At 37.5% G+C, this 14,678-nt stretch overlaps 1 protein-coding gene across 1 annotated transcript; it reads left to right on the top strand.

Annotated features, from left to right (window-relative positions):
- The first annotated feature begins 867 nt into the window (after positions 1-867).
- On the top strand, positions 868-8,454 carry LOC122651396 (ras-related protein RABB1b). The gene is made up of 6 exons (XM_043844775.1): positions 868-980; positions 1,112-1,251; positions 6,910-6,992; positions 7,084-7,288; positions 7,434-7,502; positions 8,207-8,454. Exons 1-6 carry the CDS (start codon positions 935-937, stop codon positions 8,297-8,299), a joined length of 636 nt encoding a protein of 211 aa, XP_043700710.1. The 5' UTR covers positions 868-934; the 3' UTR covers positions 8,300-8,454.
- Positions 8,455-14,678: the final 6,224 nt, after the last annotated feature.

Here is a 14,678-nt window from a genome sequence, read left to right on the forward strand (position 1 = left end):
TTTGAGACATGGACAGTCCAAAGACAAAGACATATCTTATAAGTGGACGTATGGAATCCGTTTACGTGTTCCAACGTAGAAAAACTTGTAGTCATTATTTATTTTCCTTTTAATAAGAATCGATGAGTGATTCTTAATCTTCTCTTGTTATACTTTGCCACCCATATGTGAATTGTGTCAGAATATTCCAAGCGAAGGGAGCTATCTGGTCGCGTGTGGTGTGTGATCCTTATGTCGAATGCATGGTCGCATGAAATGACCACTACACTCTTATGAAAAGACGAAAATCCTTAAGAGTGCGATGATCATTTCACACACAGTGTGTCTAAATTAGATATATTTAAAGCCCATTCAATGAGTAGTTGGCGAGTTCAGCTCTCCATATTGGTCAATAATCATGCCATTTGTAAGGTTGTGTTTGATATTTATTCTTGAAATAGTTTTTAGTTCTTAAAATATATTTTATATGATAGAAAAGAATTGGATTTTTAGAATGCGTTCAAACTTCAAATGCAAAATCTATTCCCAAAACGCATTGCCACATCCAAAATTCTATTCAAATTTAAAACTCATGATTAGACTTTAAACCGATATCTCTTACACGTTAAGCACATGTAGATAATATGAAACATTATCGCAGTGTTAATTTTATTTTCAATTATGAAATGACAAATATACCCTTTTCAATTTTATCACAGTCGTCATGTTCGCTAGCAGATAAGCGGAAAGCGTATCCTTCTTTTGTGTTCTTAGCCCTGAAGTTACCCTTCTCTCTTCCTTCCCGTTTGTCCAATTCACAGAGCTGTGAGGGCTCCTCCTCTCGGCTACTAATCCCATTATCCATACCTCCTCACCTGCCCACTTTTGTTCACCTCCGAAATCGCCACACTCGGATTCATAAATTGTTTCCTTCTCGCTTCGTTCTTCGTTAGACATGTCTTACGATTACCTCTTCAAATACATAATCATCGGAGACACAGGTACAGTTTTTTTTTTTTTTTTTTGTATTCTCGCCTTTTGAAGTGATGATGAAAACCCTATTCCCGATATTCGATGTGGGAGCTCTATTTTGAGAGACCCTTGATGTTTCCTGTTAAATTCGGAGTTGCAGGTGTGGGTAAATCTTGTCTTCTGTTGCAATTCACGGACAAGAGATTCCAGCCTGTCCATGATCTTACTATTGGCGTCGAGTTTGGTGCTCGGATGGTCACAATCGATGGCAGGCCTATTAAGCTCCAGATTTGGGACACGGTCAGTATCTGTTCTGTCTCTTTGTATGTTGGTTTCAGTCCCTATCTCCTTCGATTGCTCTGTGACAACCATGAGTTATAAACTATATGCTTAATGGATATTACATTAAGCGTAGCACGTCTCATATATGGTGTTTTGACTTGTGATTTGTTAAGGACCAATCGTACCTGCGTACTTTGATTTTAATAATCAGATGAAGACTGTTGACGAGCTACTATTTTTTATTAATCACCAATGGCAAAAACAATATACGGGCATACGTATTCGAGGAAGGAATTTAACTTTTTGAAGTTGTTAGTTTTGCTAGTTTTGCATAATACTTTATTATTGATCTGTAATTTAGCAAGGCTTCCCTATCTGACATAGAGTTATAACAGCTATATGCCCAACTTTAGGCAGTGGAAAACAGTAAACTTGGGGGTAATTCATGGCCAGGAGATATAGATGAAGAGGAAGGGGAAGATGATAGAATTATATAGGTAGGCTTGTTATCTTCTGAGGCTAGGGAAGGAGAAGTGTAGCTGGTTTTTTCATAGTTGGAGTTGTGGGGTTTATGTTTGTGTTTTTTTCCCCTGGAAGTGAGTGGGAGGGGATTCATTTAGCATTTGTTAGGGCAAAGATAATTTTTTCTTTGTTCAATATTTCCTTGTCTCCTGACAAGTAATGGGACTACATGAAAATAAGGAAAAGAACAGCACATTCCCCCCCCCCCCCCCCTTTTTGATTGGATTCCTGGACTTTGAAGTAAACTCTTATTATTATCATGTGTAGTGGATTCCGACAGCTCTATTGGTGGATTTGCTTGGAGCCTGTCCTTGCCTTCCTGTTTCTTTATTCCCCCTAATTTTCTTTATATTTTGTTTTGATTTATATATATCCTTGGACATATTTCTTCACCGTGGGTTGGGGGGGGGGGGGATATTTACCTTTGAACCTTAGTTGATTCTCTACCTAACTTTCCCATTTGCCTGTAAAGTTCCTAAAATCTAAATTTTGTCTCCAAAGTAAAACCCTAATTTTCAGTCCTGTTTGTCCTAAACAGCTAATATTTTTTCCTTATACATCTTAAATTTTATGTACCTTAGTCTTTTAATTCCATGATTTCGTATTTGCTTATGTATTTAGGTTCCTATATCGTCCACCCTCTTGTGAAAAAGATAACTCAGTCAATCAATTTCTTCATATTCTTCGAAATTTCCTTGAATGTCATGATTTTTCTTCCAATATGCTCTTCAACAAAAGACAGATGAGCAAATTCAGCTGATTCTCGTACTATTTTTCCTTATAAATTTTACGTCACATTTCTCTTAGTCCTTAAATCCATGATCCTGTACTAGTTTATGTTGTTTTTGGTATCCCACATCATCCATTCTCTTGTGAAATACTTAACTCTATCAATCAATGTCATCATATTCTCACAAATTGCTTGCATGTCTTGATTCACCTTCAAATATGCTCTTCAACAAAAGACACAGGAGAAAATTCTTCAAAGATTTCCTCTTCTCTCCCCTACCGGATCACCTGGCCCATCTGTGAAGGACAGCTAATGTATCACCGATAATATCAGATGCCCAAGCAAATCTAAAGAAGAATTTTGACAATGCCCTAGCAAACTAAAGAAGAATTTTTACAATTCCCTATTTTCTAATGGTGTCTGATGGATTATCATTTCCAAGAAATAGTACACCAATTAGGGAGAAAATAACTCCTATGAATGAGACTGATCATCTGAACATATCCTTGACGAAGAACTCCTGTTCTATCTACAATTGTTGGTGTTGGATATTGCATTCTTCCTTATTAGGATCGTAGGGCATCACCCCTGATTATGTATTCCGTTGCTATTGGTGCCATAAGGCCATTATGTCAAGGTGTTCTCTAGGCAACAAGGTGCCCCTGGAAGACCAATGTGACAAGGAGTCAATGAGTCCAGACACAAAACCTGATGATCTTGCTCTCCGCATGTTATAAATTTCATTAATTTCTCATTCTAGCCTTATATGCTATCAGCCTATGACCTCATGCGTTTTAGGTTGTGATGCAGGAGCATTTCCTGCTTCAAACAAATGGTGTTTCTTGTCAGAAAGTCCATATTTATCTCAGGGAAAGTTGTCTATGCAAAGGGCTGCATGTACAACTTTCTTTTTGAGTTATAAATCACTGTGTGGGTCATTTCCATCATTTTCTTTTGGTCAACTTTTTTTTTCGGGATGTCAATCTTGTTTACTATGATTTTGGTGCCATTTGAAAGTTTATTGAGTTACATTTTAACAAGGCAAATATGTTACGACCATAAGTTTATTAGGGAAGTTATGATCAATTTAGTGATAAAGTGTTAGGCTTGGGTGTCACTTGGCCCCCTTGTTTTGCAAGAGATGTAATTATTCTGAATTTGCAGTTTTATTTCACCATGTTATTCAGTTGTTTAGATTTCATTAAATTCTAATAACATGTGATGGAGTTTCTTTGATTTGTATTGTTATCTTTTTATATTTCTCCCAATCTATATCTGTCAATCCTGAGAAATGGGAGGAAAGCTCTGATACCTGATGAGGTTTGCTAGACTGAAATAACAAACACTGGCAAACCCATGAAAACCAGAAACTCAGTGAACCTAAAGCTGAGAAATATGGCAGAAACTTGAAGTGAATAGAACTTGCAAATGGCAAACCGATGAGGCTGGAATTAATATATTATAGAGGTTCTAATGGGGTGAAGAAAGTAGTTAAAATATCAAAAGGAACTAATGGTTAGATTAGAAGAAACAAACGTGGACAGAAAATAGAAAGTACAGAGAACTGGAATGACTTCCAATCTATCAGTTCGATGGCTCCCAGGTTTGGGGCGAGTGGAGTAGAGAGGATAGGGGTTAACATAACCAAAACTTAGTCCAATCTGATGGTTAGATGTTCTGAAAATAGAGATTGAACTTCAGGCTTAAATAATGGAAATAACTCCTATTGCAATACCTGAAACAGTATATAAATTAATAGAAGATGGAATGAAATATGAGAACAACAATAAAGTAATTTTAAAACACAAAATAATTTTAGAAATTACCCAGGAAAAGCCCTCGGTAGAGAGTGAATAGCTGCTGGAATGTCTGCAGAACAGTAAAGGAAGAAAGAGAAAAGAAAATGATAAAGGTTTTACCACCAGTCCCAAACCAAGGATTCACCAGCTTGGGTTGCCACTTGCTTCACCACAAGGGCTGTGACTGATTCACCACACTCCACACACTCACAGAGCTGGTTTGTCAAAACATCCAAAGCTGTGTGCTAGTGTGCCCTTTGCTCCTTATTTATAATAACCAATGAACTGATTACAATAATAAAAACTCTCCTTGCTACTTGGCTGCCTACCAAACACTAAAAAAGAATCCTTCTAGAAAGGTTCTTTAGCTATTACAAAGAAAATAGAAACTAGGATGGAATCCTTCTACAAGATCCATAGCTATTACATGCAAAATAGAAAGTAAAAACAATTAGAAACTTCTACTTAAATTCATTACCTGGAATTAGAAACTAACTGTTTAATCCCGTATAAAGCCTTAAATCACTATTATTTGAGCTTGTAGAATGGGCTGTTACAATAGAAAACTAAAATTACTTAGCCCATGACCCATTGGGGACTTAAATTTGGGCCTAACTTATTGAATCACGGGTTCAACTTGACCCAAAAAACTGAACCAAACCTAAATCCGAAGATTCTTCTTCCAAGGGATGTGATCTGCATCAAAACCTTTAGATGAGGCCTAGCTTGTTACCCTGTTATCGACAACCGCATCAATTTAGTAGGCTAGAAATTGGGATATATGTCGTGATGGTATTCTCACATTTATCCTTGAATGTATACAAGGATTCATATACTGCTTCTCTTGGCCTTCGTTATCCTGAACTGGACAGGGTTCCTCGCAAGCTTCCCACAGGTTTCGTTTGCTGTTTTAATTTGCATGAAATGGCATTTGCTTCAAGACATCTAACAAAGTTATGATTTCTTATGATGAAATATCTCCATATAGGCATGGTTGTGAGTGCCATGTGAGGGTAAGCATCTAGGAGTCAGAACAAGCTTAGGATACAGAACTTGGCTTATATGGATCTGTCAAGTGCCAACTGGTTGTATAGACATACCATACATACCAGACATAACAATTGTGTGTAATTTCTAAGTAATCAGCAAATTAATAGTTACCTACATCCACTATTTGTGTATAAAATCTAGGTGTGTTCTTATTTTCATATAAACTAATGAAGACATTTAGCAACTACAGTATGCAATTGTGGTATTGCAACATGGCATTAAGTACTCCAAATATAGTAGTGTACTAAAAAGGTTAGCAGTAAGCCTTATGCGAAGCAGGGGTAAGGCTGCATACATTATGACCCTCCCTAGACTGCACAGTGGCGGAAGCTTTGTGTACTGGGTATGCCCTTTTTTAGCATCAAACCTGCTTTAGGGTGGATGAAATGGAAGGGTGAACGTGAGGTGGTGAAAATTGATGATAGGGAGATACCGCAAAGTGAAAATTTTAGGTACCTAGGTTCAATCATAAATAAAGAAGGAGATATAGAGGATGACGTTATACAAAGAATTAGAATAGGGTCAATGAAGTGGAGAGGTGCTCCTGTAGTGTTGTGTGGTCGGCGTATTCCTTTAAAACTCAAAAAGGAAAATTTTCTAGGTCAGTTATATGACCAATTATGATGTATGGAGCTGAATATTGGGCAGTGAAGAAACAACATATAAACAAACTTAGTGTAGCTGAAATGAGGATGTTGAGAAAAGATAAAATAAGGAATGAACAAATTAGAGCCAATTTAGGAGTAGCTCTGATACATTATAAGTTGCGAGAAAGTCGTTTGAGGTTGCATGGATATGTGCAACAGAGGCCTTTTAATGCTCCAGTACGGAGGGGTGATTTGATCCAGATTGAAGGAGCTAAAAGAGCCAGGGGTAGGACTAAAATGACTCTAGGAGAAGTGGTAAGGAAAAACATGCATAGCTTAGAACTAGTAACAAGTATGGCTCTTTTCTTGGGTCTAAGGCGACAACACGCCTTGTTGACACTTCATGAGTTTAAATTGATTTATGTTTATTGCTTTCTTTTTTTATGAATATGCTTATATTATATCATATGCTTTGTTTATTATATGTTGGTTTTTTTTCATATTAGCCCATCACTAGTATAACTATCATCATATTGCATTGATATGAATTCTATGTTGCATATAAATATAATAATTATATAAAATTAACATTGCTATATTATGACCCTCCCCAGACCCCATAGTGGCGGGAGCCTCGTACACTGGGTACACCTTTGTTTTTTAACATTGTTATATTACATTTGGTCATTAATGCACACCTAGGCGGGTTTGCTTCTTGCCTAAGCACCCCCTCCAACGCCTTAGGTCATCTAGCAGGACAAGTAGTAGTGCTAACTAAATTGACAGTTGTCCTGTGAGAAATATCTTTTTAGAAGAAGATTCCAAAGGTAGCATGCTAAAGTTTGAGGAGCTGAATATGATGAACCTTTAATTCTGTATTTGCTTATGAAATATGTTTCTTCCGCAAATATTGGATATTGGATGGCATAGAAACTTGAAAAATATTATGAAAATCAATCTAAATCAAGAATCTGGGACCTTTTCTCAGGCTGGTCAGGAATCATTCAGATCCATCACTAGGTCCTATTACAGAGGAGCAGCTGGAGCGCTACTGGTTTATGATATAACCAGGTAAGCATATATGTGGTGGAAGTGTCAGATTGGTGGGTTTTTTGTTGATGTCTCCAACTGAACAAGGGTATATTCAATCCTTCTTATCCAGGAGGGAGACATTTAATCATCTAGCAAGCTGGCTTGAGGATGCCCGACAGCATGCCAATCCCAACATGACAATCATGCTCATTGGGAACAAGTGTGATCTTGCCCATCGGAGGGCCGTTAGCAAAGAGGAAGGGGAACAATTTGCAAAGGAAAATGGGCTTATATTCATGGAGGCATCAGCAAGAACAGCCCAAAATGTCGAGGAGGTGATGCACCTAAACCCTAGTTCATCCTTTCCATGTATTGTTGTCTTGGTGTTCCATAGTTTTGCTTGACAAGTTATAACCTTATGTCCCTTTTCACCACTATACTTGTAATGTTATAATACTGATAAAGGGGAACAAAATCCAGGCCTTCATAAACACTGCCGCAAAGATACTTCAGAAGATACAAGAAGGCGTGTTTGATGTATCAAATGAGGTAAAATATTCTTCTTTGGTGGAACTCCCACTGATCACAAGATTTACTGCATTTTGAAAAGTTTCTATACTGTAGATTGACTAGATTCTAACTCCAGAGCGATGCATTAAAGTCATAATTTACACACACATGTGCATGTACACATGCAGAAACATACATGGAAACATGTGTCTGAATGCAAGCACGCACAAAACACACACATATCCGGTGCATGCATGTGACCAAGTCTCTGCATGCACAATAAAGGGGCGTACCCTGTGCACAAGGCTCCCACCATTGTGGGGTCTGGGGACGGTCATAATGTACGCATCATTACCCCCGCTTTGCAGAGAGGCTGTTTCCCTACTCAAACCCACAACCAGTAGCCACTAGGTTGCAATGGAGCAACCTTACCGTTGCATCTGGATGGATAATAGAATAACAGAATCTACCATCCAATGTATCCTACTTGACCAACCGTCTAGGAACAATTGACCCGATCATAGGCTACCAGTCAAACAAAAATGTCTATAATGTTATCAGTTCAAGTTTAGCCTAGTTGGGAACCCTCAGATATTAGATTCAAATGCTCCCCTGGAATGAAATGTCGAAAGTCCCAGGCAGGGATGGCAGATTCTTCCTGCTTGGTCTAAGGAATTTCCTTTGCATGTAAAATATTAAATAGAACAAGGCCTTGTATCTGATCATCTTTTTTATGGTGATAGTCATCTGGCATCAAGGTTGGGTATGGCCGACCACAAGGGCCAGCAGGAGGTCGAGATGGAACTGTTGCTCAGAGTGGAGCATGTTGCAGCTGATATGAATCTGTTTCGATAGTTGTGAATTTGATCTCGACCAATATCCTGTAAAGGAATTTACTGTTTTCTTTCAAAGTGATGTAATTTCCAGTAACATGAAATGTATAGCCTTCACTTAAACAAATGTTGATAGCAGTGACTCCTTTTGATTCAAATTGTTTCTGAAATGATCCTGTTTGGGTTTGGTGGTTACTGCTTCAGATTACAGTTCTGAGGTGTTTTTCAACCTCTTGCATGAGCCTTCCTTTGAGGGGTCTTGGGTGTGCAAAAACAGCTTCCACCTCTTTTTCGTTTTTTCTCTGACGAATGGTGGTTGCGGTGTTTAATTGCAGTAGGTGGTGAGAAGGGGTGGAACCATTGATTGTAAGGCCCAAGTCGAAGAAGTAATGTATCAATCTCAACACTTTGCATTCGGCTTACATAAAGGCCAGAATCAATGGAGCCAATTTCAATATCTGATTCCTGATTCTGGGTTTTTATACTTTGCTTAATACGTCGATCGACCGACACAATATGGATCTGTTTGTTTTGAATGAAAAAAAAAAAAGAACGGGGTTTTTGATCCTGAATTAACCTTATATGGCCTGGTATAGTTGTAACGTATGAATCTCTTGATAGTTCATTGAAAGCGATACTGTAACCGTTGAGTCAAGTCAGAGAAAATAGAGCTATAAGAGAAAGCCTCCGAATTTGCGAAAGCTGTAAGTGTATGTAAAACCGTTCCGTCGATGTGGCCCAAATGATTCAATAGCCAATAAATTCAAAAGAGAAGATAATATTTGCCTGAAGTAGATGGAGATCTCTCTTTATTCGTCTTCGAGCTTCAAGGGGATGGTTTGGCCAATAGTGGATCTTGTTGCAGTTGCAATCCTCGCTTTATGCCGGCAGCCTACAAACATAGATACGGCTGATAGGACAGAACAATTTTCAGATGGAAAACTCCTATGGTTCAGTCAAGCTCCCTTCTGCCTTTGTACTCAAGGGCCAATCTTTGCATCGCTACCCTTCTTTTCTTCTCCTCTTCCTCCAGTAGGCTCCATCTTTTTTTCTTATTACAAAATGAGGATATGTTCCATCTGCATTTGAAATCCACCGACTCAATTCAATTCTGAAATCGATTCGATTTTTTAAGCCAAATTTTTTTTTTTTTTTTTGATGAAAGATTTTTTAAGCCAATTGTTCCACACTCACTGGAGAGTCAAAGTGACGAGGGAACACCTTAGGGTGTTCAACCGATCAACAAGACCAAAAAGTTGGGATTTAAAATCCCAGGTACTATACTAGGGAAAAAGTTGGGAATTGGGTTTTATCATTTATGGTCACCGATTCGGGTTTGGATGAAATGATCCGATTCTGGAATGGGAGGGTGGAAGTGGAACCGACATGAGTTCACAGGGCGGGTGGGTAGAGACGGACACGAAACCCTAACTCCCCACCCCTGGCCCCTGCTTAGGACCAATCCGGATCAACTACCCACATGGGGAAGGGTGGGGACAGATCTGACCCCTCCATGAGACGTGGGTCTCACACCCCCATGGAGGGTTCAGATTTGTCCCCACTCGTCCCCATTTGGGTAGCATATTTGAACTCGCTTAGGACATAATAGTGACAAGCGTTTCCATCGCTTCATAAATTTCACTATCATTAGTGACATAATTAACATTTTCTTATCCATCCATGGTTTTAGTGCACGGTGGAATGGGTAGCTGTCAACCTATTGGATTGGTATTGGCATGGATTTGCCGATCCTTGATTTTTTTTAAAAAATGAGTTTTTTTGACCATTTTACCTGTGCCTGTGCAATTTTACCTACTTGGCATCGACACGATATTTGAATCTGTCACACTTGCAAAATAGGTATGTATCCCCTGATACGAACGATACAATAGCGATACCTCAAGCCATGTATCCATCCTAACGTCAGGTCCTCTACCTCGTGAAATTTAAAATTAAGAATGGGAGAAATATTTACAAGTCATTCATGTCATGGATTTGAAAACAATTGCTAGCATAGCTGGTTTGAATCTAATGTAGTAAAGTCTAGTTCCCAATTAGGTTTCCCCCTCCCTGAGGGGGTTTTGCGGGCTTCTGCACCCTAAAAACAAAAAAAAAACAAAGGTTTGGAGTTTAAGACCTCCTATTACTCATCTAGTTTAGGGTTTTCAACCCTTTTACCCAACAACATAAAAAATATATAAAAAAAAAATTCTCTGAGTCCCTGAATATATCCTCATCTACTCTAGGATCCCCCAACAACATAAAAAATATATAAAAATTCATCTGTGCGGCTCAAGTCCGTACGAGAACCTGAGCCAGCCTCTTGAATCGATCCGGTTTGACAACGGTATCGGTATGGATATTGACAGTGACGGATCAGTATGTGGAGGTAATGCTTCATGTAGCATAGTGTAAGTTACACATACGACATATGGTGAAGTGATGGTATGGATAGGATGACAGTGACGTATCAGTATCCGACATTGTGGAGGGATTGCTTCGTGTACAAGAGTGTTACACATATGGGTATATGTTCTTTTTGCCTTTATATAAGTGACATGAAACATGTCTATTTTATCTTATGTGAAGCATACAAGTATGGATAAGTGATCATCCGAGATCCTGATCCTCTACGGCTAGGCAACTGAGCGGTCATTGTGCGGCCTCACACAAGCGGAGGTGAAATGACTGCCCCACCTACTATCTGAGCATCTTGTTCGGGCAATTCAGATCCTCTATGGTACAACTGCCCTAGCGGCCTAAGCAGCGCAGACACAACCGCATGCATAATGATTGCCTTACCACTGCCTGAGTGCCTTGCCCGAGCGGGGGTAAGGTGGTCATTGTGCATGCGGCTGTGTCTGCGTCGCTCATGCCACTAGGGTAGTTGCGTCGTAGAAGATCTGAATTCCTATCCATGTGGGATCCATGCCCTGCCTGTGTGAGGCCGCACAATGGTCATTCGGCTGTCCGATCGTAGAGGAACCAAATTGAATGTACTTGCGTTATATCTTTCTGCTTTAACACAAAACAATTACTTATTGCCCATGACCATGCTCACCAGGAGGTCTTGAGTTCGAATCTCCTAGATGGTACCTTTCTCCCGGATTATTATCCTCTCCAATTCCCTATAGCTCGGCAGTGCGGCAGTGCTACTGTGGATGTCCAACATGTGGCAGCTTGGACATCCAACAGTCTAAGCTCAACATAGTCAATGAGCTCGGACTGTTAAATATCCGAGCTGCCACATGTTAGACATCCACACTAGCACTGCCGCACTGCCGAGCTACAGGGAATTGAAATTGATAATTTTCCCCTTTCTCCCTCCCTATTCCCCCCTTCTAAAAAGTAAAAGTAAAATATATATAAAAGTTCCTAATTACAAAAAAAAATTAAAAAAATTCTACTTATTGCAAAGTCTGGATACCTACGTAACCTTACTACTACTACTACTACTATTCTTAGCGGTGGTTGGTTGGGTGAGCTGGGTGAAGGATTGCTGCTTTAACACAAAACAATTATTTCTCTCTCTCTCTCTCTCTTAGCCCATATGATATATTGTCTTCCATTGAAAATTGAATCTGATTCAGATTGCTTAATTCGATCGTGTCAATGTCTTGGGAATTAGTAGAAGTTGACATGAATTGGAATTGTGTCATTTCAAAACGAAATTTCGTGGAAGCTGTATGGGTTTTGGTGCTTATTTGGGATCCATCATTTTCCTTTTAATATCCATCCATTCTCATCATCAATTCCCCATTTTAGAGATATATATACAGAATCATATGCATATCTCTAAACAAAACCCCTTTTGGCATCAGATCTCCATCCTCCTACTGCTCATTCTCTCATCACTTTGACACCTTTTCCAGTTATGCAGAGAAGAGAAAGATTGCATTCACTCAGGAGCTGTTCTCGATCTATACACAACCTTCCCCAAAATGCTATAGCTATTGGTCCTTCCAACCTCCCAACACCTTGTGAGAGGTGGGTCTCTCCTCTCTCTCTCTCTTTCTCTCTCTATGTGTGTGTGTGTGTGGTTCTTCCAAGTTCTTACTTGTGTGTCTTTCAATTTTATTAGCTTCTATCCTTGCTTTCAATAGAAACAAGAGAACAATAGAGAAAGAAAGAACGCAGGATCTTCATAGTTAAAATTTATTAAAATTAAGGTATGTCTTTCTAAACCCAACTTATAATCATCTTAATCAGGCCATTCTTCCCCTTTTCTTTTCCTAACATTTATCTCTGCTTGGATCCCTTTAATATATGCTTTTGATCCATTAAGTGGGCCTTTTCCTTGTCATTTTGCTTAGCATTTAGTAATAATTATATTGCTAGCTAGGTTTAATAATTATTAGGAAAATGTTGGAGGCAGGCAAGGTTATTATGCAATCTCAAATTTTATTTTATTTTTTTTTAATGGGATCTTCCTCCTATTAGAGCAGGATCCATGGTTTTAAGTATATCATCGAAAAAATGAAACTTTTTGAAAATTATGCTCAATATCAGCCTGATACGTACGACCTAATTCCAATCGATCTGTATTGATAATTGTATTGGACCCGACTGATACAGACATCGATACCAATACCTATATTCTTAATTGATAAGATTCATTGTATTGATGAAGCCTTTTGTGGCTCTAACACTTTATGAAATGTTAATGAGCAAGGCCCTGGCTCTTTATTTACATTATTAAATAATCACAATCGATATATAATAATTAGTCCTATAATAAGTATAAGGGAAAAAGTTCTCCGTCCGGTAGTGTGGCCTATGCTAGCACTTCCATGAGTCTATCTCTCTCCTCCCATGTGAAAAGACATCTCTGCTTCCTTGTTTTAAGGAGGAGAGAGATAGACACATGAGAGTGCTGGCGTAGGCCACACTCCCATGCAAAAAATTGTTTCCCTAAGTATAATTACCAAAAAAAAAAAAGAGAATACTTCATGCCAATATTTTATAGTTCATCAGAAAACACCTCGTAACAAGTAATAATGTGATACAATCTTATTTACAAACAAATGTATAAGAGAAGATTATTAATATATAATTAAATTTTAAAATAAGCAATAACAATTTTCTTTACATAGTTAGTTATTGGATTGTTAAAAAAGCTGAACCAAACTAATGAGCTATATATTTAACTGACATTTATGAAAATTGTAATATTTAATTATTTTTTTAATTTTTATCTTTAAACTCTATATATATTAAGGTAATATATTTTTTTTAACATATGAGGAATTGTCTACTACTCATAAGCATAGCATTTACATTAAAATTAATATTAAATATATAAGCCATTTAAAATTCAAAAGAATAAAAGAATAAGGAGATTTCCTATTTAAAATGCATTATATAATTATAAAATTTATTATTAATGCTACAAGTAACTATTGATACCTTTACTACCTTTTTGTTTTTTCCTATGGGATTTTTATTTATAGTTTTAAACTATGAACAATTAATTTGTTCTTGAAGATCTTAAATTTAAAAGGTACTTCTTTTCTTCTCTTTCTTCTAGTATACCTAATTTGCATGTTGAGCATATTGTTTGGTGCCTGCTACTCATACTATTGTAATATATGAGTAGAGATGATCTTCAACTGTAAATAAATAAAGAAGACACTATTAGATCGATAATATTCATGGATATAATATCACCAAATGTTGAAATTATCATGAAGCCAATAATTTATAAATATTGAATCCCACATTTTCTACATTTAGTAAACAAAATGTAGAAGATATATTAAAAATATAAATCTATTGTATCATCTTCACCTTCCATGCAAAAAAAAAAAAAAGTGGTTGAAATAATTAATCTAATCACAATTATTGAACTTGAACGTTTATTTTTGCCACAATTAGAAAAATCATAGAGGGCAGATCTTGGCGCAATGGTAAGACTACTCTATTGTGACCTAGTTGTCCGACCTAATTACCTAAGAATTCTCTAAATTGTCTTTTGGGTAGTTAATAATTTTATCGACAACTCATCTATTTGCATAGACTACCTTATATTTCCTCCATTAGTATATAAATCAAAATGATTTCACATATTTTGTTTCATAAATTTATAAACCAAGTTTAGTATCTGAATATCGATCTTACATATAAAAGACCATATTGTGTGCACAGAAAAAGGAAGGGGGTAAGGGGCACCTTGGAAGGATAAATATATTGCTTTTATTCTCTTCTCCAAGCCACCAAAATATAAAAGAGGAATATGAATTGGATTAGATTAAAAGTAACTTCATCAAGTGGGGTGGGAAAAGTTTCAAAAAAAAATCTTTATTGGTTGCCCTCCTTGTATTCATTCGTGTACGATGATGACATCTGTTCCACAAGAGTGGATACCACGTATATAAACACTCAA

Source organism: Telopea speciosissima, chromosome 2 (assembly GCF_018873765.1).
Source record: "Telopea speciosissima isolate NSW1024214 ecotype Mountain lineage chromosome 2, Tspe_v1, whole genome shotgun sequence".
NCBI lineage: Eukaryota > Viridiplantae > Streptophyta > Magnoliopsida > Proteales > Proteaceae > Telopea > Telopea speciosissima.

Excerpts from the sequence above, each read along its gene's own strand:
- LOC122651396 (XM_043844775.1), top strand. The coding sequence starts at position 935 with ATGTCTTACGATTACCTCTTCAAATACATAATCATCGGAGACACAG. Across the intron at positions 7,289-7,433 it reads CAGCCCAAAATGTCGAGGAG|GCCTTCATAAACACTGCCGC; the intron begins GTGATGCACCTA and ends AACAAAATCCAG. Across the intron at positions 7,503-8,206 it reads TGTTTGATGTATCAAATGAG|TCATCTGGCATCAAGGTTGG; the intron begins GTAAAATATTCT and ends TTATGGTGATAG.